Raw genomic sequence first — 26,940 nt, forward strand, 5'->3', positions numbered from 1 at the left:
CAACACAAGTCATGTCAGAGTACAGCACCTATATAACAGCTCATACTATAACAACATGGTTACACACAGTACCAGAACAACACAGTACCAGAACCGCACAGTCCCAGAACCACACAGTCCCCCACCCCCACACCCCCCTTAATTTTAAACCTCCTCAAAGGCAAGACAAACACAATGGGTAAATAGCTTTAAGGCATAATGATAATAACACAAGAAGAGCAGCACTGTGAAATGGCTGAAGCAAGGTTCTGTTGTACAGTAATTCAATTCCCTGTGAATGGAACTGATTTGCTCTCAGTGGGAGAGAAAGGAGAATACGAGGGAGACCTGCTGATTCCACCTCCTTTGAGCCAAATGTAAATCACTGGCCCATTATTGGCTCACAGTTATCCCAAATTACACAGAGTCACACTGCGGATAAGTGCAGGGCTTGGGGATGGATAGCTCTTAGGCTGCGTCACCAAAATGGCACCCTGTTCCCTATACACTGCACTACTTTTGACCAGAATAGTGCACTATATAGGGAATAGGGTGCCATTTTGGGACATGACCTTAGTATTGGATTAATAAAACACTCATTATTTCTTGTGTGCTTTTGGGATTACCAGCAGTTCCTCCAGGGCGAATCAGGTTTTATTATTTTGTGGGAAAGATTTCTTGTTAAATAGATGATGATGTATGACATGCTGTTAAACTACAAACACCTAAAGACCTATTATTATTATCGATCAATTCAGCTCAATCTAAAAACTGAAATGAACTAAGACATCTTAACGGAGGTAGTCAAGGGAATAGGTTTGCAAAATTCGGGTAACTTGAAAAAAAAATATCCAGTCCAATATCACTATGGCTGCTCTCTTTTAAACCTACAGTATGTAAACAGGTTAAACCTACAGTATGTAAAGACGTTTACAGGTTAAACCTACAGTATGTTAACACGTTTACAGGTTAAACCTACAGTATGTAAACACATTTACAGGTTAAACCTACAGTATGTTAACACGTTTACAGGTTAAACCTACAGTATGTAAACAGGTTAAACCTACAGTATGTTAACAGGTTAAACCTACAGTATGTTAACACGTTTACAGGTTAAACCTACAGTATGTTAACACGTTTACAGGTTAAACCTACATTATGTTAACGCGTTTACAGGTTAAACCTACAGTATGTAAACAGGTTAAACCTACAGTATGTTAACGCGTTTACAGGTTAAACCTACAGTATGTAAACAGGTTAAACCTACAGTATGTTAACACGTTTACAGGTTAAACCTACAGTATGTTAACGCGTTTACAGGTTAAACCTACAGTATGTTAACGCGTTTACAGGTTAAACCTACAGTATGTTAACGCGTTTACAGGTTAAACCTACAGTATGTTAACGCGTTTACAGGTTAAACCTACAGTATGTAAACAGGTTAAATCTACAGTATGTTAACGCGTTTACAGGTTAAACCTACAGTATGTAAACAGGTTAAACCTACAGTATGTTAACACGTTTACAAACACGTTTACAGGTTAAACCTACAGTATGTTAACACGTTTACAGGTTAAACCTACAGTATGTTAACGCGTTTACAGGTTAAACCTGCAGTATGTTAACGCGTTTACAGGTTAAACGTACAGTATGTAAACAGGTTAAATCTACAGTATGTTAACGCGTTTACAGGTTAAACCTACAGTATGTAAACAGGTTAAACCTACAGTATGTTAACACGTTTACAGGTTAAACCTACAGTATGTTAACACGTTTACAGGTTAAACCTACAGTATGTTAACGCGTTTACAGGTTAAACCTACAGTATGTTAACACGTTTACAGGTTAAACCTACAGTATGTTAACGCGTTTACAGGTTAAACCTACAGTATGTTAACGCGTTTACAGGTTAAACCTACAGTATGTTAACGCGTTTACAGGTTAAACCTACAGTATGTTAACGCGTTTACAGGTTAAACCTACAGTATGTTAACACGTTTACAGGTTAAACCTACAGTATGTTAACACGTTTACAGGTTAAACCTACAGTATGTAAACACGTTTACAGGTTAAACCTACAGTATGTTAACACGTTTATAGGTTAAACCTACAGTATGTTAACACATTTACAGGTTAAACCTACAGTATGTTTACAGGTTAAACCTACAGTATGTAAACACGTTCTACAGTATGTAAACACGTTTACAGGTTAAACCTACAGTATGTAAACGCATTTACAGGTTAAACCTACAGTATGTTAACAGGTTAAACCTACAGTATGTAAACACGTTTACAGGTTAAACCTACAGTATGTAAACACGTTTATAGGTTAAACCTACAGTATGTAAACGCATTTACAGGTTAAACCTACAGTATGTTAACACGTTTACAGGTTAAACCTACAGTATGTAAACACGTTTACAGGTTAAACCTACAGTATGTTAACGCGTTTACAGGTTAAACCTACAGTATGTTAACATGTTTATAGGTTAAACCTACTGTCAGGACCCGGTTACGAACCCGGGTCTCCGGAGTGAGAAACAGTCACTTAACCAACTGAGCCACGAATAGTTGGCAGAACCCAGAAGATGAGGCAGACACAGCAGTACTTGAGACGATGTATTTAATGAAGTAAAAAATGAAGTTCTTCAGGAAAACATGTAACTCCACAACTTCAAAAGGAATTCCACAAGAACAAAGGTAATCCTCCAAGACAAAAAGGTAAATCCACAAGGTGGAAGGTATAGCACAAAAAGCCTAAAAAAATACTCAAAAACAAACAAACAAGAACAAAAAACAGAATTCCACAAGAGTCCACCGGGATCAACAAGAGTACTAGAGCTGGGTGCTAACATACAAACACAGAGCAAAGGACTGAGGAAAACAAAGGGTTTAAATACAATCAGGGGAAACGAGGCACAGGTGCAAATAATAATGGGGATCAAGGGAAAACAAAAGGTCAAAAGGCACAATGGGGGCATCTAGTGACCAAAAACCGGAACAACCCTGGCCAAATCCTGACACCTACAGTATGTTAACACGTTTACAGGTTAAACCTACAGTATGTTAACACGTTTACAGGTTAAACCTACAGTATGTTAACACGTTTACAGGTTAAACCTACAGTATGTTAACGCGTTTACAGGTTAAACCTACAGTATGTAAACACGTTTACAGGTTAAACCTACAGTATGTTAACGCGTTTACAGGTTAAACCTACAGTATGTTAACGCGTTTACAGGTTAAACCTACAGTATGTTAACGCGTTTACAGGTTAAACCTACAGTATGTAAACAGCTTAAATCTACAGTATGTTAACGCGTTTACAGGTTAAACCTACAGTATGTAAACAGGTTAAACCTACAGTATGTTAACACGTTTACAAACACGTTTACAGGTTAAACCTACAGTATGTTAACGCGTTTACAGGTTAAACCTACAGTATGTAAACACATTTACAGGTTAAACCTACAGTATGTTAACACGTTTACAGGTTAAACCTACAGTATGTTAACGCGTTTACAGCTTAAACCTACAGTATGTTAACGCGTTTACAGGTTAAACCTACAGTATGTTAACGCGTTTACAGGTTAAACCTACAGTATGTTAACGCGTTTACAGGTTAAACCTACAGTATGTTAACACGTTTACAGGTTAAACCTACAGTATGTTAACGCGTTTACAGGTTAAACCTACAGTATGTTAACACGTTTACAGGTTAAACCTACAGTATGTTAACACGTTTACAGGTTAAACCTACAGTATGTTTTCAGGTTAAACCTACAGTATGTAAACACATTTACAGGTTAAACCTACAGTATGTTTACAGGTTAAACCTACAGTATGTAAACATGTTCTACAGTATGTAAACACGTTTACAGGTTAAACCTACAGTATGTAAACGCATTTACAGGTTAAACCTACAGTATGTTTACAGGTTAAACCTACAGTATGTTAACACGTTTACAGGTTAAACCTACAGTATGTTAACGCGTTTACAGGTTAAACCTACAGTATGTTAACACATTTACAGGTTAAACCTACAGTATGTTAACACGTTTACAGGTTAAACCTACAGTATGTTTACAGGTTAAACCTACAGTATGTTAACGCGTTTACAGGTTAAACCTACAGTATGTTAACGCGTTTACAGGTTAAACCTACAGTATGTTAACGCGTTTACAGGTTAAACCTACAGTATGTTAACGCGTTTACAGGTTAAACCTACAGTATGTTAACGCGTTTACAGGTTAAACCTACAGTATGTAAACAGGTTAAACCTACAGTATGTTTACAGGTTAAACCTACAGTATGTTAACTCGTTTACAGGTTAAACCTACAGTATGTTTACAGGTTAAACCTACAGTATGTTTACAGGTTAAACCTACAGTATGTTAACACGTTTACAGGTTAAACCTACAGTATGTTAACGCGTTTACAGGTTAAACCTACAGTATGTTAACGCGTTTATAGGTTAAACCTACAGTATGTTAACGCGTTTACAGGTTAAACCTACAGTATGTAAACACGTTTATAGGTTAAACCTACAGTATGTTCATTCGTTTACAGGTTAAACCTACAGTATGTTAACACGTTTACAGGTTAAACCTACAGTATGTTAATGCGTTTACAGGGTAAACCTACAGTATGTTAACACGTTTACAGGTTAAACCTACAGTATGTTAACGCGTTTACAGGTTAAACCTACAGTATGTTAACACATTTACAGGTTAAACCTACAGTATATAAACAGGTTAAACCTACAGTATGTTAACGCGTTTATAGGTTAAACCTACAGTATGTAAACAGGTTAAACCTACAGTATGTTAACGCGTTTACAGGTTAAACCTACAGTATGTTAACGCGTTTACAGTTTAAACCTACAGTATGTTAACGCGTTTACAGGTTAAACCTACAGTATGTTAACACATTTACAGGTTAAACCTACAGTATATAAACAGGTTAAACCTACAGTATGTTAACGCGTTTATAGGTTAAACCTACAGTATGTAAACAGGTTAAACCTACAGTATGTTAACGCGTTTACAGGTTAAACCTACAGTATGTTAACGCGTTTACAGTTTAAACCTACAGTATGTTAACGCGTTTACAGGTTAAACCTACAGTATGTAAACAGGTTAAACCTACAGTATGTTTACAGGTTAAACCTACAGTATGTTAACGCGTTTACAGGTTAAACCTACAGTATGTTTACAGGTTAAACCTACAGTATGTTTACAGGTTAAACCTACAGTATGTTAAAACGTTTACAGGTTAAACCTACAGTATGTTAACGCGTTTACAGGTTAAACCTACAGTATGCTTACAGGTTAAACCTACAGTATGTTTACAGGTTAAACCTACAGTATGTTAACACGTTTACAGGTTAAACCTACAGTATGTTTACAGGTTAAACCTACAGTATGTTTACAGGTTAAACCTACAGTATGTTTACAGGTTAAACCTACAGTATGTTAACACGTTTATAGGTTAAACCTACAGTATGCTTACAGGTTAAACCTACAGTATGTTTACAGGTTAAACCTACAGTATGTTAACACGTTTACAGGTTAAACCTACAGTATGTTAACGCGTTTACAGGTTAAACCTACAGTATGCTTACAGGTTAAACCTACAGTATGTTTACAGGTTAAACCTACAGTATGTTAACACGTTTACAGGTTAAACCTACAGTATGTAAACACGTTAACAGGTTAAACCTACAGTATGTAAACAGGTTAACAGGTTAAACCTACAGTATGTTAACGCGTTTATAGGTTAAACCTACAGTATGTAAACAGGTTAAACCTACAGTATGTTTACAGGTTAAACCTACAGTATGTTTACAGGTTAAACCTACAGTATGTTTACAGGTTAAACCTACAGTATGTTTACAGGTTAAACCTACAGTATGTTAACACGTTTATAGGTTAAACCTACAGTATGTTAACGCGTTTACAGGTTAAACCTACAGTATGTTAACACGTTTATAGGTTAAACCTACAGTATGTTAACAGGTTAAACCTACAGTATGTTAACACGTTTATAGGTTAAACCTACAGTATGTTAACGCGTTTACAGGTTAAACCTACAGTATGTTAACACGTTTATAGGTTAAACCTACAGTATGTTAACAGGTTAAACCTACAGTATGTTAACACGTTTATAGGTTAAACCTACAGTATGTTAACACGTTTATAGGTTAAACCTACAGTATGTTAACACTTTTACAGGTTAAACCTACAGTATGTTAACACGTTTACAGGTTAAACCTACAGTATGTTAACGCGTTTATAGGTTAAACCTACAGTATGTAAACACGTTAACACGGTTTTATATGTAGGGTTTACTTACACTCTAAAACAGGCCTTAACTACGTCCCAAAAATCATCCTATCCTACTTTTTTACCAGAGCCCTTTGGGCCCCTAGACAAAATTAGTGCACTATACAGTATAGGGAATAGGGTGCCATTTGGGACACACATAAGGCTTTCATATATAGGGTATAGTTACAGTTGTAAAACGTCCCGTTTGATCAAAACGGCCTTATTTAGTGCTACGCTGACTCACCTCAATGTTTATCCGCCACTGTATCTTCATTATTTCTGTTTGCTGGGCTTGCACAATGATACCTGCGTCCAAAATGGCACCCTATTCCCTATATAGTGCACTACTTTTGACCAGGGCCCTTTGGGGTGTATTTTAGTTATTTTTATTTGACCTTTATTTTAGGAGGGAGTCAACGTTATAGGGTACCATTCAAAAGTAGTGCACTATTATATAGGCAATAGGGTGCCATTTGGGATGCAGATATCGTGTGGCTTCTTCATTCACCATTACTAAGGGAGGGAGGGAGGTTGGGAGGGAGGGAGGATGGGAGGGAGGGATGATGGGAGGGAGGGATGATGGGAGAGAGGGAGGATGGGAGGGAGGGATGATGGGAGGGAGGGATGATGGGAGGGAGGGAGGGATGATGGGAGGGAGGGATGATGGGAGGGAGGGAGGGAGGATGGGAGGGAGGGAGGGAGGATGGGAGGGAGGGATGATGGGAGGGAGGGAGGGAGGGAGGGAGGATGGGAGGGAGGGATGATGGGAGGGAGGGAGGTTGAACAGCTAGTAGCTGACTGCCCTGGAGGCTGAAGCAACAGCATCACACAATCAGGCTGTACTGGAATACAGTGCATGTAATATTAATCCCAGCTAACGCACCATCCCCAACCATTCTCTTCCTCCATCCCTACACTCCTTCCTCTCTCTCACTGACTCATTCACATTCTCTTCCTCCATCCCTACACTCCTTCCTCTCTCTCACTGACTCATTCACATTCTCTTCCCCATCCCTACACTCCTTCCTCTCTCTCACTGACTCATTCACATTCTCTTCCCCATCCCTACACTCTTTCCTCTCTCTCACTGACTCACTCACATTCTCTTCCCCATCCCTACACTACTTCCTCTCTCTCACTGACTCATTCACATTCTCTTCCTCCATCCCTACACTCCTTCCTCTCTCTCACTGACTCATTCACATTCTCTTTATCCAGGTGCTGTCTCCTCCTTTCTTTCAGTCACACCTCCCTCCTTCTCCTGTCTGTCTATCCTTCGTATTTTCTCTCCAGATGGCCGTGAGAAGCCCCTGTCTTTCTTTCTTTCTCTTGCTCTGTCTCTTTCTCCACAGGTGACCGGTTAGTCGTTAGCATTTGGATCAGTTTATGTTTAACTGATCCATCCTCTAATCAATCTCTACCTCTCTATCTGTCTCTACCTCTCTCTACCTCTCTATCTCTCTCTACCTCTCTACCTCTCTCTCTACCTCTCTATCTGTCTCTACCTCTCTCTACCTCTCTATCTGTCTCTACCTCTCTACCTCTCTACCTCTCTACCTGTCTCTACCTCTCTCTATCTGTCTCTATCTGTCTCTACCTCTCTATCTGTCTCTACCTCTCTCTACCTCTCTATATGTCTCTATCTGTCTCTACCTCTCTACCTCTCTACCTGTCTCTACCTCTCTACCTCTCTACCTCTCTCTCTACCTCTCTATCTGTCTCTACCTCTCTCTACCTCTCTATCTCTCTCTACCTCTCTACCTCTCTACCTGTCTCTACCTCTCTACCTCTCTACCTCACTACCTCTCTCTCTACCTCTCTACCTCACTACCTCTCTCTCTACCTCTCTACCTCTCTACCTCTCTATCTGTCTCTACCTCTCTCTACCTCTCTACCTGTCTCTACCTCTCTACCTGTCTCTACCTCTCTCTCTACCTCTCTATCTGTCTCTACCTCTCTCTCTACCTCTCTATCTGTCTCTACCTCTCTCTCCACCTCTCTGTCTCTACCTCTCTCTCTACCTGTCTCTACCTCTCTCTCTACCTCTTTACCTCTTTCTCTACCTCTCTACCTGTCTCTACCTCTCTCTCTACCTCTCTACCTCTCTACCTGTCCCTACCTTTCTACCTGTCCCTACCTTTCTACCTGTCTCTACCTTTCTACCTGTCTCTACCTCTCTACCTGTCTCTACCTCTCTCTTTACCTCTCTACCTGTCTCTACCTCTCTACCTGTCTCTACCTCTCTCTCTACCTCTCTACCTGTCTCTACCTCTCTCTCTACCTCTCTATCTGTCTCTACCTCTCTACCTCTCTCTCTACCTCTCTCTCTACCTCTCTACCTCTCTACCTCTCTACCTGTCTCTACCTCTCTATCTGTCTCCACCTCTCTCTACCTCTCTACCTCTCTACCTGTCTCTACCTCTCTACCTCTCTACCTCTCTCTACCTCTCTATCTGTCTCTACCTCTCTATCTGTCTCTACCTCTCTCTCTACCTCTCTACCTCTCTTTCTACCTCTCTATCTATCTCTACCTCTCTCTCTACCTGTCTATCTGTCTCTACCTCTCTCTCTACCTCTCTACCTGTCTCTACCTCTCTCTCTACCTCTCTACCTCTCTCTCTACCTGTCTCTACCTCTCTCTCTACCTCTCTACCTGTCTCTACCTCTCTCTCTACCTCTCTATCTGTCTCTACCTCTCTACCTCTCTTTCTACCTCTCTCTCTACCTCTCTCTCTACCTCTCTACCTCTCTACCTCTCTACCTGTCTCTACCTCTCTATCTGTCTCCACCTCTCTCTACCTCTCTACCTCTCTACCTGTCTCTACCTCTCTACCTCTCTACCTCTCTCTACCTCTCTATCTGTCTCTACCTCTCTATCTGTCTCTACCTCTCTCTCTACCTCTCTACCTCTCTTTCTACCTCTCTATCTATCTCTACCTCTCTCTCTACCTGTCTATCTGTCTCTACCTCTCTCTCTACCTCTCTACCTGTCTCTACCTCTCTCTCTACCTCTCTACCTCTCTCTCTACCTGTCTCTACCTCTCTCTCTACCTCTCTACCTGTCTCTACCTCTCTACCTGTCTCTATACCCATCTCTACCTCTCTCTCTACTTCTCCACCTGTCTCTACCTCTCTACATCTCTCTACCTGTCTCTACCTCTCTACCTACCTGTCTCTACCTGTCTCTCTACCTGTCTATACCTGTCTCCCTACCTGTCTCTCTACCTCTCTACCTGTCTCTCTACCTCTCTACCTGTCTCTATACCCATCTCTAACTGTCTCTCTACCTCTCTACCTGTCTCTATACCCATCTCTACATGTCTCTCTACATGTCTCTCTACCTGCCTCTCTACCTCTCTACCTGTCTCTATACCCATCTCTAACTGTCTCTCTACCACTCTACATGTCTATATACCCATCTCTACCCATCTCTCTACCTGTCTCTCTACCTGTCTCTACCTGTCTCTCTACCTGTCTCTACCTGTCTCTCTACCTGTCTCTACCTGTCCCTATACCCATCTCTACTTGTCTCTCTACCTCTCTACTTCTCTCTGCCTGTCTCTCTGTCTGTCAGTAAGCTGTGTTAGTATTCAGGCAGGGACTTAGCTCCTAAACCTCTCCCTAGTCACCTTCGGACTAATTTCTCTGTCGGTCAGTGAGCTGTGTTAGTATTCAGGCAGGGACTTAGCTCCTACACCCCCTCGCTAGTCACCTTCTGACTGATTTATCTGTCTGCATCCGAAATGGCACCTTGTTCCCTATGGGCACTGGTCAAAAGTAGTGCACTATATAGGTATGGGCACTGGTCAAAAGTAGTGCACTATATAGGTATGGGCACTGGTCAAAAGTAGTGCACTATATAGGTATGGACACTGGTCAAAAGTAGTGCACTATATAGGTATGGGCACTGGTAAAAAGTAGTGCACTATATAGGTATGGGCACTGGTAAAAAGTAGTGCAATATATAGGTATGGGCACTGGTAAAAAGTAGTGCAATATATAGGTATGGGCACTGGTCAAAAATAGTGCACTATATAGGTATGGGCACTGGTAAAAAGTAGTGCACTATATAGGTATGGGCACTGGTAAAAAGTAGTGCACTGTATAGGTATGGGCACTGGTAAAAAGTAGTGCACTATATAGGTATGGGCACTGGTAAAAAGTAGTGCACTGTATGCTGCCCTATAAATGCAAAACTTACTAACTACGAATTTGTTCAATTGTCTTTGATCTGTTGTAATGACACAAGAACAAGCCAGTTGATCAGAATATATCATGGAGTGTCAGAAATTGCTGTCTGTCTAGATTTACCCTTTGGTGTGCAGTAGCAGGGAATAGGGTACAGTGAATAGGGTATAAGGGAATAGGGTATAAGGGAATAGGGTACAGTGAATAGGCTATAGGGAATATGGTACCATTTAGGATGCAATATCTGTCCGTAGCCACTGACTAGAGCCATGTACCTACCCTGTACCCTGTCCATAGTCACTGTCACTAGAGCCATGTACCTACCCTGTACCCTGTCCGTAGTCACTGACTAGAGCCATGTACCTACCCTGTACCCTGCCATAGTCACTGTGACTAGAGCCATGTACCTACCCTGTACCCTGTCCATAGTCACTGTAACTAGAGCCATGTACCTACCCTGTACCCTGTCCATAGTCACTGTAACTAGAGCCATGTACCTACCCTGTACCCTGTCCATAGTCACTGTCACTAGAGCCATGTACCTACCCTGTACCCTGTCCGTAGTCACTGACTAGAGCCATGTACCTACCCTGTACCCTGCCATAGTCACTGTGACTAGAGCCATGTACCTACCCTGTACCCTGTCCATAGTCACTGTAACTAGAGCCATGTACCTACCCTGTACCCTGCCATAGTCACTGTGACTAGAGCCATGTACCTACCCTGTACCCTGTCCATAGTCACTGTCACTAGAGCCATGTACCTACCCTGTACCCTGTCCGTAGTCACTGACTAGAGCCATGTACCTACCCTGTACCCTGCCATAGTCACTGTGACTAGAGCCATGTACCTACCCTGTACCCTGTCCATAGTCACTGTAACTAGAGCCATGTACCTACCCTGTACCCTGTCCATAGTCACTGTCACTAGAGCCATGTACCTACCCTGTACCCTGTCCGTAGTCACTGACTAGAGCCATGTACCTAACCTGTACCCTGCCATAGTCACTGTGACTAGAGCCATGTACCTACCCTGTACCCTGTCCATAGTCACTGTAACTAGAGCCATGTACCTACCCTGTACCCTGCCATAGTCACTGTGACTAGAGCCATGTACCTACCCTGTACCCTGTCCATAGTCACTGTCACTAGAGCCATGTACCTACCCTGTACCCTGTCCGTAGTCACTGACTAGAGCCATGTACCTACCCTGTACCCTGCCATAGTCACTGTGACTAGAGCCATGTACCTACCCTGTACCCTGTCCATAGTCACTGTAACTAGAGCCATGTACCTACCCTGTACCCTGCCATAGTCACTGTGACTAGAGCCATGTACCTACCCTGTACCCTGTCCATAGTCACTGTTACTAGAGCCATGTACCTACCCTGTACCCTGTCCATAGTCACTGTAACTAGAGCCATGTACCTACCCTGTACCCTGTCCATAGTCACTGTCACTAGAGCCATGTACCTACCCTGTACCCTGTCCATAGTCACTGTAACTAGAGCCATGTACCTACCCTGTACCCTGTCCATAGTCACTGTAACTAGAGCCATGTACCTACCCTGTACCCTGACCATAGCCACTGTAACTAGAGCCATGTACCTACCCTGTACCCTGACCATAGCCACTGTAACTAGAGCCATGTACCTACCCTGTACCCTGCCATAGTCACTGTGACTAGAGCCATGTACCTACCCTGTACCCTGTCCATAGTCACTGTAACTAGAGCCATGTACCTACCCTGTACCCTGCCATAGTCACTGTGACTAGAGCCATGTACCTCCCTGTACCCTGTCCGTAGCCACTGACTAGAGCCATGTACCTACCCTGTACCCTGTCCGTAGCCACTGACTAGAGCCATGCACCTACCCTGTACCCTGTCCGTAGCCACTGACTAGAGCCATGTACCTACCCTGTACCCTGTCCGTAGCCACTGACTAGAGCCATGTACCTACCCTGTACCCTGTCCATAGCCACTGTAACTAGAGCCATGTACCTACCCTGTACCCTGTCCATAGTCACTGTAACTAGAGCCATGTACCTACCCTGTACCCTGACCATAGCCACTGTAACTAGAGCCATGTACCTACCCTGTACCCTGTCCATAGTCACTGTAACTAGAGCCTTGTACCTACCCTGTACCCCGTCCATAGTCACTGTAACTAGAGCCATGTACCTACCCTGTACCCTGCCATAGTCACTGTGACTAGAGCCATGTACCTACCCTGTACCCTGTCCATAGTCACTGTGACTAGAGCCATGTACCTACCCTGTACCCTGTCCATGGTCACTGTAACTAGAGCCATGTACCTACCCTGTACCCTGTCCATAGTCACTGTTACTAGAGCCATGTACCTACCCTGTACCCTGTCCATAGTCACTGTAACTAGAGCCATGTACCTACCCTGTACCCTGTCCATAGTCACTGTCACTAGAGCCATGTACCTACCCTGTACCCTGTCCATAGTCACTGTAACTAGAGCCATGTACCTACCCTGTACCCTGTCCATAGTCACTGTAACTAGAGCCATGTACCTACCCTGTACCCTGACCATAGCCACTGTAACTAGAGCCATGTACCTACACTGTACCCTGTCCATAGTCACTGTAACTAGAGCCATGTACCTACCCTGTACCCTGTCCATAGTCACTGTAACTAGAGCCATGTACCTACCCTGTACCCTGCCATAGTCACTGTGACTAGAGCCATGTACCTACCCTGTACCCTGTCCATAGTCACTGTAACTAGAGCCATGTACCTACCCTGTACCCTGTCCATAGTCACTGTAACTAGAGCCATGTACCTACCCTGTACCCTGTCCATAGTCACTGTGACTAGAGCCATGTACCTACCCTGTACCCTGTCCATAGTCACTGTGACTAGAGCCATGTACCTACCCTGTACCCTGTCCATAGTCACTGTAACTAGAGCCATGTACCTACCCTGTACCCTGTCCATAGTCACTGTAACTAGAGCCATGTACCTACCCTGTACCCTGTCCATAGTCACTGTAACTAGAGCCATGTACCTACCCTGTACCCTGTCCATAGTCACTGTAACTAGAGCCATGTACCTACCCTGTACCCTGTCCATAGTCACTGTAACTAGAGCCATGTACCTACCCTGTACCCTGTCCATAGTCACTGTCACTAGAGCCATGTACCTACCCTGTACCCTGTCCATAGTCACTGTAACTAGAGCCATGTACCTACCCTGTACCCTGTCCATAGTCACTGTGACTAGAGCCATGTACCTACCCTGTACCCTGTCCATAGTCACTGTGACTAGAGCCATGTACCTACCCTGTACCCTGTCCATAGTCACTGTAACTAGAGCCATGTACCTACCCTGTACCCTGTCCATAGTCACTGTAACTAGAGCCATGTACCTACCCTGTACCCTGTCCATAGTCACTGTGACTAGAGCCATGTACCTACCCTGTACCCTGTCCATAGTCACTGTAACTAGAGCCATGTACCTACCCTGTACCCTGCCATAGTCACTGTGACTAGAGCCATGTACCTCCCTGTACCCTGTCCGTAGCCACTGACTAGAGCCATGTACCTACCCTGTACCCTGTCCGTAGCCACTGACTAGAGCCATGCACCTACCCTGTACCCTGTCCGTAGCCACTGACTAGAGCCATGTACCTACCCTGTACCCTGTCCGTAGCCACTGACTAGAGCCATGTACCTACCCTGTACCCTGTCCATAGCCACTGTAACTAGAGCCATGTACCTACCCTGTACCCTGTCCATAGTCACTGTAACTAGAGCCATGTACCTACCCTGTACCCTGACCATAGCCACTGTAACTAGAGCCATGTACCTACCCTGTACCCTGTCCATAGTCACTGTAACTAGAGCCTTGTACCTACCCTGTACCCTGTCCATAGTCACTGTAACTAGAGCCATGTACCTACCCTGTACCCTGCCATAGTCACTGTGACTAGAGCCATGTACCTACCCTGTACCCTGTCCATGGTCACTGTAACTAGAGCCATGTACCTACCCTGTACCCTGTCCATAGTCACTGTTACTAGAGCCATGTACCTACCCTGTACCCTGTCCATAGTCACTGTAACTAGAGCCATGTACCTACCCTGTACCCTGTCCATAGTCACTGTCACTAGAGCCATGTACCTACCCTGTACCCTGTCCATAGTCACTGTAACTAGAGCCATGTACCTACCCTGTACCCTGTCCATAGTCACTGTAACTAGAGCCATGTACCTACCCTGTACCCTGACCATAGCCACTGTAACTAGAGCCATGTACCTACCCTGTACCCTGTCCATAGTCACTGTAACTAGAGCCATGTACCTACCCTGTACCCTGTCCATAGTCACTGTAACTAGAGCCATGTACCTACCCTGTACCCTGCCATAGTCACTGTGACTAGAGCCATGTACCTACCCTGTACCCTGTCCATAGTCACTGTAACTAGAGCCATGTACCTACCCAGTACCCTGTCCATAGTCACTGTAACTAGAGCCATGTACCTACCCTGTACCCTGTCCATAGTCACTGTGACTAGAGCCATGTACCTACCCTGTACCCTGTCCATAGTCACTGTGACTAGAGCCATGTACCTACCCTGTACCCTGTCCATAGTCACTGTAACTAGAGCCATGTACCTACCCTGTACCCTGTCCATAGTCACTGTAACTAGAGCCATGTACCTACCCTGTACCCTGTCCATAGTCACTGTAACTAGAGCCATGTACCTACCCTGTACCCTGTCCATAGTCACTGTAACTAGAGCCATGTACCTACCCTGTACCCTGTCCATAGTCACTGTAACTAGAGCCATGTACCTACCCTGTACCCTGTCCATAGTCACTGTCACTAGAGCCATGTACCTACCCTGTACCCTGTCCATAGTCACTGTAACTAGAGCCATGTACCTACCCTGTACCCTGTCCATAGTCACTGTGACTAGAGCCATGTACCTACCCTGTACCCTGTCCATAGTCACTGTGACTAGAGCCATGTACCTACCCTGTACCCTGTCCATAGTCACTGTAACTAGAGCCATGTACCTACCCTGTACCCTGTCCATAGTCACTGTAACTAGAGCCATGTACCTACCCTGTACCCTGTCCATAGTCACTGTGACTAGAGCCATGTACCTACCCTGTACCCTGTCCATAGTCACTGTAACTAGAGCCATGTACCTACCCTGTACCCTGACCATAGTCACTGTGACTAGAGCCATGTACCTACCCTGTACCCTGTCCATAGTCACTGTGACTAGAGCCATGTACCTACCCTGTACCCTGTCCATAGTCACTGTGACTAGAGCCATGTACCTACCCTGTACCCTGTCCATAGTCACTGTAACTAGAGCCATGTACCTACCCTGTACCCTGTCCATAGTCACTGTGACTAGAGCCATGTACCTACCCTGTACCCTGTCCATAGTCACTGTAACTAGAGCCATGTACCTACCCTGTACCCTGACCATAGTCACTGTGACTAGAGCCATGTACCTACCCTGTACCCTGTCCATAGTCACTGTGACTAGAGCCATGTACCTACCCTGTACCCTGTCCATAGTCACTGTGACTAGAGCCATGTACCTACCCTGTACCCTGTCCATAGTCACTGTAACTAGAGCCATGTACCTACCCTGTACCCTGTCCATAGTCACTGTGACTAGAGCCATGTACCTACCCTGTACCCTGTCCATAGTCACTGTAACTAGAGCCATGTACCTACCCTGTACCCTGTCCATAGTCACTGTGACTAGAGCCATGTACCTACCCTGTACCCTGTCCATAGTCACTGTAACTAGAGCCATGTACCTACCCTGTACCCTGTCCATAGTCACTGTGACTAGAGCCATGTACCTACCCTGTACCCTGTCCATAGTCACTGTGACTAGAGCCATGTACCTACCCTGTACCCTGTCCATAGTCACTGTCACTAGAGCCATGTACCTACCCTGTACCCTGTCCATAGTCACTGTCACTAGAGCCATGTACCTACCCTGTACCCTGTCCATAGTCACTGTAACTAGAGCCATGTACCTACCCTGTACCCTGTCCATAGTCACTGTGACTAGAGCCATGTACCTACCCTGTACCCTGTCCATAGTCACTGTGACTAGAGCCATGTACCTACCCTGTACCCTGTCCATAGCAGCCCAGTGTATATTTCTACTACAGTTTATTTTTTAGTCATTCAATTAGATTCCTCTGACCTTTTCCTTTTCACTAACTCAGAAGCCACTTTTCTCCGCTGTATTTTCCGTAAAGACCGTGGCTGAGTCCCCAATGGCAGCCCTATTCTATTTAGTGTGTATTCATTTTAAACCAGGGCCCATAGGGTTCTGGCCAGAAGCAGTGCAGTATATAGAGAATAGGGGGCCATTTGGGATATACCCTATGCCCTTACCCCTTGAGTTTCATCTTACTTACAATATACCCCTATAAATAGTAACCACCTGTGGGTGGCCTCTCTCTCTCCAGTGGCCTTACCTTCTCAGGCCTCTCTCTCTCCAGTGGCATTACCTTCCCAGCCCTCTCTCTCTCCAGTGGCCTTACCTTCCCAGCCTTCTCTCTCTCCAGTGGCCTTACCTTCCCAGCCCTCTCTCTCTCCAGTGGCCTTACCTTCCCAGGCCTCTCTCTCTCCAGTGGCCTTACCTTCCCAGCCCTCTCTCTTTCCAGTGGCCTTACCTTCCCAGCCCTCTCTCTCCAGTGGCCTTACCTTCCCAGCCCTCTCTCTCTCCAGTGGCCTTACCTTCCCAGCCCTCTCTCTCTCCAGTGGCCTTACCTTCCCAGCCCTCTCTCTCTCCAGTGGCCTTACCTTCCCAGCCATCTCTCTCTCCAGTGGCCTTACCTTCCCAGCCCACTCACATGTCTTTAGCTGCAGTAAGATGAGGGTTTTCAGAAATATCTTATTTGCTATCATTATCAAGGTCCATTCTATAGTGCTGATGAATGAGTGAGTGAACTGATACACATGTGAATTGTGTTGATTCATTGTTGATTCATTTTTAATTCAGTGACAAGCTGAATGTGAGATGTGTAGCATGTGAGATGTGTAGCATGTGAGATGTGTTGATTCAGTGACAAGCTGAATGTGAGATGGGTAGCAGGTGAGATGTGTTGATTCAGTGTCGATTCAGTGTCGATTCAGTGTTGATTCAGTGACAAGCTGAATGTGAGATGCATATCAGTCCTGTCTCTAACTCAAAGATGCTTGTTTTGTCACCCCTTGCAGCTCTGGAGACCTCCCCCCGTCACTTGCCTCCCCCTTACCTCCTAAATGTACCTCTCTCTATCTCTTTTCCTCCTAAATGTACCTCTCTCTGTCTCTTTTCCTCCTAAATGTACCTCTCTCTGTCTCTTTTCCTCCTAAATGTACCTCTCTCTGTCTCTTTTCCTCCTAAATGTACCTCTCTCTATCTCTTTTCCTCCTAAATGTACCTCTCTCTATCTCTTTTCCTCCTAAATGTACCTCTCTTCTCTTCTCTGATGTAAATACCTCCCTCCTACCTTCAATCCTAATCCATCTGTTTCCTAATTTTTAACACGGCCATCTATCCCCCATGTCCTCTGTGGTAAAACATCTCTCCTCTCTCCTCCCTCTCTCCTCTCCCCCTCTCTCTCCTCCCTCTCCCCCTCTCTCCTTTGTCACACTCCTCCTTTCCTGCTGAAGTGACTCCTCTCCTCCCCTCTTCCCTCCTCCTCTCCACAGGTCCCTGTTCTCTCCATCGGGGACCCGTCCAAGCTGAAGGCCGCCGCCTCAGAAAAGAAGAAGCAGGAGTCACGCAAGGATAAGAAATAGGATACGGAGAGCAGAGAGCTAGAGCCCCAAAACACAGCCCACACAGCCCAGCACAAAGCACTGAGACAGCCAGGGAGAGCAGGAACAGGGGGAGGGGACTCACCCAAGGGGGAGAGGCCTGACAGGGTGCTGATGACCATTGAGCTGGAGCTCTCCAAGGGGGGCAAAGGGGGGGGGAATGGGGGTGGGTCTGCCTCAGCCAAATCAGCCAGTTTCCTGTCCCAGCTCGCCAAAAAACTGACCCTGAAATAAGTGAATGAGACAGACAGGGGTTTTAAACGGAGGACGATACTGTCCGAAATCATACTGGAGAGAGAGGCAGAGGAGGGTCTTAGAGAGGCGGTCCTAATGAACTTAAAGGCTACGTCTCAAATAGTACCCTATTCCTTATATAGTACACTACTTTAGACCAGAGCCCTATAGGTAGCAGTGCACTATATAGGGAATAGGGTGCAGTTTGGGAGGCAGAGTAAGTCTGTCTAGTACAGTATATTCCTTCCCACGAGATCTAAGCCATTACAACTGAAACGATCATCATTAGGGTCTTAATGCCACGCTGAGGAGAACATGGACACAATACTGAGGAGAACATGGACACAATACTGAGGAGAACATGGACACAATACTGAGGAGAACATAGACACAATACTGAGGAGAACATAGACACAATACTGAGGAGAACATGGACACAATACTGAGGAGAACATGGACACAATACTGAGGAGAACATGGACACAATACTGAGGAGAACATAGACACAATACTGAGGAGAACATAGACACAATACTGAGGAGAACATGGACACAATACTGAGGAGAACATAGACACAATACTGAGGAGAACATAGACACAATACTGAGGAGAACATAGACACAATACTGAGGAGAACATGGACACAATACTGAGGAGAACATGGACACAATACTGAGGAGAACATAGACACAATACTGAGGAGAACATGGACACAATACTGAGGAGAACATGGACACAATACTGAGGAGAACATGGACACAATACTGAGGAGAACATAGACACAATACTGAGGAGAAGTCAATGAAAGCCCTCCGACTACTAACTGTTAGTGTCAGGTCAGGAAACAGGCCTTCTGGATCGCATCACCTGACTGCTGGTTGGATAACAACATCTGACTGCTGGTTGGATAACAACATCTGACTGCTGGTTGGATAACAACATCTGACTGCTGGTTGGATAACAACATCTGACTGCTGGTTGGATAACAACATCTGACTGCTGGTTGGATAACAACATCTGACTGCTGGTTGGATAACAACACCTGACTGCTGGTTGGATAACAACATCTGACTGCTGGTTGGATAACAACATCTGACTGCTGGTTGGATAACAACATCTGACTGCTGGTTGGATAACAACATCTGACTGCTGGTTGGATAACAACATCTGACTGCTGGTTGGATAACAACATCTGACTGCTGGTTGGATAACAACATCTGACTGCTGGTTGGATAACAACATCTGACTGCTGGTTGGATAACAACATCTGACTGCTGGTTGGATAACAACATCTGACTGCTGGTTGGATAACAACATCTGACTGCTGGTTGGATAACAACATCTGACTGCTGGTTGGATAACAACATCTGACTGCTGGTTGGATAACAACATCTGACTGCTGGTTGGATAACAACATCTGACTGCTGGTTGGATAGCAACATCTGACTGCTGGTTGGATAACAACACCTGACTGCTGGTTGGATAACAACATCTGACTGCTGGTTGGATAACAACACCTGACTGCTGGTTGGATAACAACATCTGACTGCTGGTTGGATAACAACATCTGACTGCTGGTTGGATAACAACATCTGACTGCTGGTTGGATAACAACATCTGACTGCTGGTTGGATAACAACATCTGACTGCTGGTTGGATAACAACATCTGACTGCTGGTTGGATAACAACATCTGACTGCTGGTTGGATAACAACATCTGACTGCTGGTTGGATAACAACATCTGACTGCTGGTTGGATAACAACATCTGACTGCTGGTTGGATAACATCTGAAAAGCTTTGTTTCCATCCTGTCATCTTAGATTTGATGCAAGGCAGTATTTCTCTACCACGTCTGTCTGACACTCATCACAAGGGTCCTGGATACAGGGACAACCCAATTTGTTATTTCCATCTGTGTCCCAAATGGCATCTTGTTCCCTACATAGTGCACTCTGGGCCTTGGTCAAAAGTAGTGCACTGTGTAAGGAATAGGGTGCCATTTGGGAGACAGTCTGCCTTCCCCTCAAACTGGCGTTCTCTCTTTCCCTTTCCTCCTTTCAGTGGAACACATTGCATTCAGACTCTTCTCATTGAAACAGTTCAAGTGGTTTTAAAAACTTTTAATGCTAACTCTTTCACATCCTCTCTTCCCTATTTATCTTCCTCCCTCTCTCCCCCTCTCTCTCCCCTCCCACTCGCTCTATCTCCCCCTGTCTCCTTCTCTCTCTCCCCTGTCTCCTTCTCTCTCCCCCTCTCTCTCCCCTCCCACTCGCTCTATCTCCCCCTGTCTCTTTCTCTCTCTCTCCTGTCTCTTTCTCTCTCTCCCCTGTCTCCTTCTCTCTCCCCCTCTCTCTCCCCTCCCACTCGCTCTATCTCCCCCTGTCTCTTTCTCTCTCTCCCCTCCCACTCGCTCTATCTCCCCCTGTCTCTTTCTCTCTCTCTCCTGTCTCTTTCTCTCTCTCCCCTGTCTCCTTCTCTCTCCCCCTCTCTCCCCCCCACTCGCTCTATCTCCCCCTGTCTCTTTCTCTCTCTCCCCTCCCACTCGCTCTATCTCCCCCTGTCTCTTTCTCTCTCTCTCCTGTCTCTTTCTCTCTCTCCCTGTCTCCTTCTCTCTCCCCCTCTCTCTCCCCTCCCACTCGCTCTATCTCCCCTGTCTCGTTCTCTCTCTCCCCTGTCTCTTTCTCTCTCTCCCCTGTCTCTTTCTCTCTCTCCCCTGTCTCCTTCTCTCTCCCCCTCTCTCTCCCCTCCCACTCGCTCTATCTCCCCCTGTCTCTTTCTTCTCTCTCCCCCTGTCTCTTTCTCTCTCTCCCCTGTCTCCTTCTCTCTCCCCCTCTCTCTCCTCCCACTCGCTCTATCTCCCCCTGTCTCTTTCTTCTCTCTCCCCCTGTCTCTTTCTCTCTCTCCCCTGTCTCTTTCTCTCTCTCCCTGTCTCCTTCTCTCTCCCCCCTCTCTCTCCCCTCCCACTCGCTCTATCTCCCCCTGTCTCTTTCTCTCACCCCCTCTCTCTCTCCCCCTCTATCTCATTTCCCTTATCTCTTTCTCTCCAATAGATTTTATGAATCTTATTTCTCAAGGTCTTGATTTCCTTCCACCTGACTGCTTCAGCTTCCATAGACCACACCCCTTTAGACCACACACATTTAGACCACACCCCTTCAGGCCACACTCCTTTCCCCATCTGCCCCACCTCCTGAGTGCACTTGTCCTATCTCATTAAGCCATATGAAAGACTAGTCCTATCAAACTCAGTGTCTCCTCTGTAGAATATACAACACATAACCCCTCCAGCTAGCATCAAGTAGAGCTGACCCAGTATAGAGATGCAGTGTAATATATGGACCCTGCTAATGTAGAGATACTTATGACTTCAGGGAGGGGTCAAATAGTTCCTGAAATTTCTATTAATGTTTCCTGCTGCTGGTTGCTTAGCTCAATGGCTCAATCAGATCAGATGAGAGTGGTGCGGAAAGAGAGTGTGAGTGCACCCTGCACTGACGAGTCAGACGAGTCAGAGAAATATGATTCCAAGCTCTTAGCTTGTGTCGATGGGTTCAACCCGTAGTTCATTTCACCGGGTGATTCAATCCCTTCACATTTGAGCTAATGGAGGTCATAGTTCTACACTGGGCTGTGCTCTGCTGTTTGGCTGTCAGTGCATGCTGAAGGTTAGGTTATTTCTGGCTCCATGAGGGCGTATACAGGATTACTGTAACAGCTGCAAAACAGGAAAATACTTGTTTGTTTATGACTGAGAGTATGTCCCAAATATCATGCTATTCTCTCTGTTGTTGTGACTGAGAGTATTTCCTGAATGGCACTCTATTCTCTCTGTTGTTGTGACTGAGAGTATTTCCTGAATGGCACTCTATTCTCTCTGTTGTTGTGACTGAGAGTATGTCCCAAATGGCACTCTATTCTCTCTGTTGTTGTGACTGAGAGTATGTCCCAAATATCATGCTATTCTCTCTGTTGTTGTGACTGAGAGTATGTCCCAAATATCATGCTATTCTCTCTGTTGTTGTGACTGAGAGTATGTCCTGAATGGTACTCTATTCTCTCTGTTGTTGTGACTGAGAGTATTTCCTGAATGGCATTCTATTCTCTCTGTTGTTGTGACTGAGAGTATTTCCTGAATGGCACTCTATTCTCTCTGTTGTTGTGACTGAGAGTATGTCCTGAATGGCATTCTATTCTCTCAGTTTTCGTGACTGAGTGCATGAAATGATGTCACATTGACAGCCAGTGGACATTCTCAGGCCATGACAACAGAGGGATACCAACAAGTGATTCATCCTTATACTCCTCCAGGTTATTTTAGTCCCGTTAATCCCTCCTGCATGTGTCTCCCCCACTCAGATCATTATTTTAGCACTTGCTGGCAACTGGATCTCTCTCTCTCTGTCTGTCTCTTTCTCTTTCTTTCTTTCTTTCTTTCTTTCTCTCTCTCTCTCTCTCTCTCTCTCTCTCTCTTTCTTTCTCTCTCACACACAGACACACACTCTCTCTCTCTCTCTTTCTTTCTTTCTTTCTTTCTCTCTCTCTCACACACAGACACACTCTCTCTCTCTCTTTCTTTCTTTCTCTCTCTCTCACACACAGACACACACTCTCTTTCTATCCTTTAGTGACACTAAACTATGTTCCCTCATAGATTACCCAATCCACTCTCCACTCTATACTTAAGCCTCTTCTATCTGTATAGATACAGACTGTATCAGACCTCTTCTATCTGTATAGATACAGACTGTATCAGACCTCTTCTATCTGTATAGATACAGACTGTATCAGACCTCTTCTATCTGTATAGATACAGACTGTATCAGACCTCTTCTATCTGTATAGATACAGACTGTATCAGACCTCTTCTATCTGTATAGATACAGACTGTATCAGACCTCTTCTATCTGTATAGATACAGACTGTATCAGACCTCTTCTATCTGTATAGATACAGACTGTATCAGACCTCTTCTATCTGTATAGATACAGACTGTATCAGACCTCTTCTATCTGTATAGATACAGACTGTATCAGACCTCTTCTATCTGTATAGATACAGACTGTATCAGACCTCTTCTATCTGTATAGATACAGACTGTATCAGACCTCTTCTATCTGTATAGATACAGACTGTATCAGACCTCTTCTATCTGTATAGATACAGACTGTATCAGACCTCTTCTATCTGTATAGATACAGACTGTATCAGACCTCTTCTATCTGTATAGATACAGACTGTATCAGACCTCTTCTATCTGTATAGATACAGACTGTATCAGACCTCTTCTATCTGTATAGATACAGACTGTATCAGACCTCTTCTATCTGTATAGATACAGACTGTATCAGACCTCTTCTATCTGTATAGATACAGACTGTATCAGACCTCTTCTATCTGTATAGATACAGACTGTATCAGACCTCTTCTATCTGTATAGATACAGACTGTATCAGACCTCTTCTATCTGTATAGATACAGACTGTATCAGACCTCTTCTATCTGTATAGATACAGACTGTATCAGACCTCTTCTATCTGTATAGATACAGACTGTATCAGACCTCTTCTATCTGTATAGATACAGACTGTATCAGACCTCTTCTATCTGTATAGATACAGACTGTATCAGACCTCTTCTATCTGTATAGATATAGAATATATCAGACAAAGGCAGACCCATCTCAAACAAACTCAGCAATTCTTTATTTTTCTTCTTCTTCTTCCTCCTCTTCTTCCTCCTCTTCTCTCTTTTTCAAACTCAGTGATGGACACCTCTCCTCTCCTCCACCCCCCTGATCACCACCACCCCTCTCACTCCCCCACCAATACCACCACACCCCTGCACGTTCATTCACCCACCATTTCTGCTGGTTGGAATGCCACGTCGCTGTCTTCTGCCCAACTATTGGCCAGGGATGGAAACAGAATCATCCTCGTTAGTTCTCATTGAAGACTTTAATTTAGCTATAGCTCTCTGCCGGTGGCAAAAGTGTGTGTTTTATGTGTCTATGTGTCTAGTCAGACTGTCATGTCAAACAAAAGATGAGGGGACAAACTGTGTACGTGTATGTCACCCTAAAGTAAATAGTTATACATTTACATTTTACTTTACATGTGCACGAAAACACATGGAGACCATGTTTTATTTGAGAGAGGCAGACGTGTGATAGATCTTCTTATGACATTTAATCACACTTCTGCTCTTGTATCTGGAGGGGGATTCTGTGTGGCTGTTCATTTCTTTTTGGTGCATGTTTTCCAGGTGCGGAAAATAAATCCTTTTCCATTTCAGGTGTTGGTAAACTGCATGGGGCTACAGGAGGCACTGACACAGTGAGGGGGAGATTATGGGGAGGACAAGGGAGGTTAACTTCAGATGTTGCCCGTGGTAATGAGATTGGAAAAAAAGAAGGTGGTTGCTGGGATGAAGATACTTTGGCGAGAGAGACTTATCTTGTGTGTTAAGTCAAACCAAAGTCCATATGTATCAGTAAAGATAAGGCCTCAGCTTTCTCTTTCAAGATCCTTACCCTGAGCTTCTGTTCTGAAGGATTGTTAGGTTATGCAAGGTGGTTAGTGTAGTTCTGAACGCTTGATAGGCTATGCATGGTAGTTAATGTAGTTATGAACGCTTGATAGGCTATGCATGGTGGTTAGTGTAGTTCTGAATGTTTGTTAGGGTATGCATGGTGGTTAGTGTAGTTCTGAATGTTTGTTAGGGTATGCATGGTGGTTAGTGTAGTTCTGAATGTTTGTTAGGATATGCATGGTGGTTAGTGTAGTTCTGAATGTTTGTTAGGGTATGCATGGTGGTTAGTGTAGTTCTGAATGTTTGTTAGGGTATGCATGGTGGTTAGTGTAGTTCTGAATGATTGTTAGGATATGCATGGTGGTTAGTGTAGTTCTGAATGATTGTTAGGGTATGCATGGTGGTTAGTGTAGTTCTGAATGTTTGTTAGGATATGCATGGTGGTTAGTGTAGTTCTGAATGTTTGTTAGGGTATGCATGGTGGTTAGTGTAGTTCTGAATGATTGTTAGGGTATGCATGGTGGTTAGTGTAGTTCTGAATGTTTGTTAGGGTATGCATGGTGGTTAGTGTAGTTCTGAATGATTGTTAGGGTATGCATGGTGGTTAGTGTAGTTCTGAATGTTTGTTAGGGTATGCATGGTGGTTAGTGTAGTTCTGAATGTTTGTTAGGGTATGCATGGTGGTTAGTGTAGTTCTGAATGTTTGTTAGGGTATGCATGGTGGTTAGTGTAGTTCTGAATGTTTGTTAGGGTATGCATGGTGGTTAGTGTAGTTCTGAATGCGTTCTGTTCTTTTAGCTGTGGTCATAAGGAGTGAGCTAGTGTGACGCACACCACGGTTCATTAAGGCAACAGGAACTAGATATCTCTGTTTACCTCAATGCTGTTTAACCAACTATCCACCATCAGATGTGAGTAGTTTGAATGTTTCTTTCATTCCTCTTTCAGTACGGCCACACAGACTCCTGATACAATACTACAAACTGCATTAAAATGTCTTCACACTGTTTTGTTGGATGAATAGTTTGTTGTGTACTGCATTAGTTTAGGTTGTTAGATAACATTCCTTTCTTAGAAATTTTAAGCGTCTTACATTTAAAAAAAAAAAAAAGATTATGCTTATAATTGAAGTGTAAATTCTACAGTCATGTAAAATGGGTTGTAACAGGAAGGTAAATAAAAATTAAAGCATCAAACGCATCTCGGTTGTATAAGAAGAATAAAATAAACTCAAATTAAAAATGTCTATTCTCCATGTCTGTTTGAGTCATTCTACACATGTTGTCATGAGGTGGAGCAAACTGTTTGCACACACATTTCTACCCTTGTACATGGAGGGGGATTCTGAGTGTTTATCATCTTTTTTTGTGCATGTTTTCCAGGTGCGGAAAATAAATCCTTTTCCATTTCAGGTGTTGGTAAACTGCATGGGGCTACAGGAGGCACTGACACAGTGAGGGGGAGATTATGGGGAGGACAAGGGAGGTTAACTTCAGATGTTGTCCGTGGTAATGTGATTGGAAAAAAGAAGGTGGTTGCTGGGATGAAGATACTTTGGCGAGAGAGACTTATCTTGTGTGTTAAGTCAAACCAAAGTCCATACAGTGGGGCAAAAAAGTATTTAGTCAGCCACCAATTGTGCAAGTTCTCCCACTTAAAAATATGAGAGAGGCCTGTAATTTTCATCATATGTACACTTCAACTATGACAGACCAAATGAGAAAAGAAAATCCAGAAAATCGCATTGTAGGATTTTTTATGAATTTATTTGCAAATTATGGTGGAAAATAAGTATTTGGCCACCTACAAACAAGCAAGATTTCTGGCTCTCACAGACCTGTAACTTCTTCTTTAAGAGGCTCCTCT

General features: G+C 44.2%; 1 protein-coding gene across 3 annotated transcripts in view; it reads left to right on the forward strand.

Moving 5' to 3' along the window:
* The window catches only part of LOC115115326 (myelin protein P0-like), a 38,406-nt gene extending 12,086 nt beyond the window's left edge, over window positions 1-26,320 (forward strand). Inside the window, exon 6 of one of the 3 annotated variants that reach the window (XM_065013729.1) lies at window positions 24,308-26,320. In XM_065013729.1, the coding sequence (XP_064869801.1) occupies window positions 24,308-24,310 (3 nt within the window). In that variant the 3' untranslated portion in view covers window positions 24,311-26,320. Of the gene's footprint in view, window positions 1-17,725; window positions 19,626-24,307 lie in introns of those variants that run through there. The other 2 variants (XM_065013727.1, XM_065013728.1) reach the window with 2 other exon arrangements.
* Window positions 26,321-26,940: the final 620 nt, after the last annotated feature.

This window comes from Oncorhynchus nerka, linkage group LG9b, assembly GCF_034236695.1.
Source record: "Oncorhynchus nerka isolate Pitt River linkage group LG9b, Oner_Uvic_2.0, whole genome shotgun sequence".
Lineage (NCBI taxonomy): Eukaryota > Metazoa > Chordata > Actinopteri > Salmoniformes > Salmonidae > Oncorhynchus > Oncorhynchus nerka.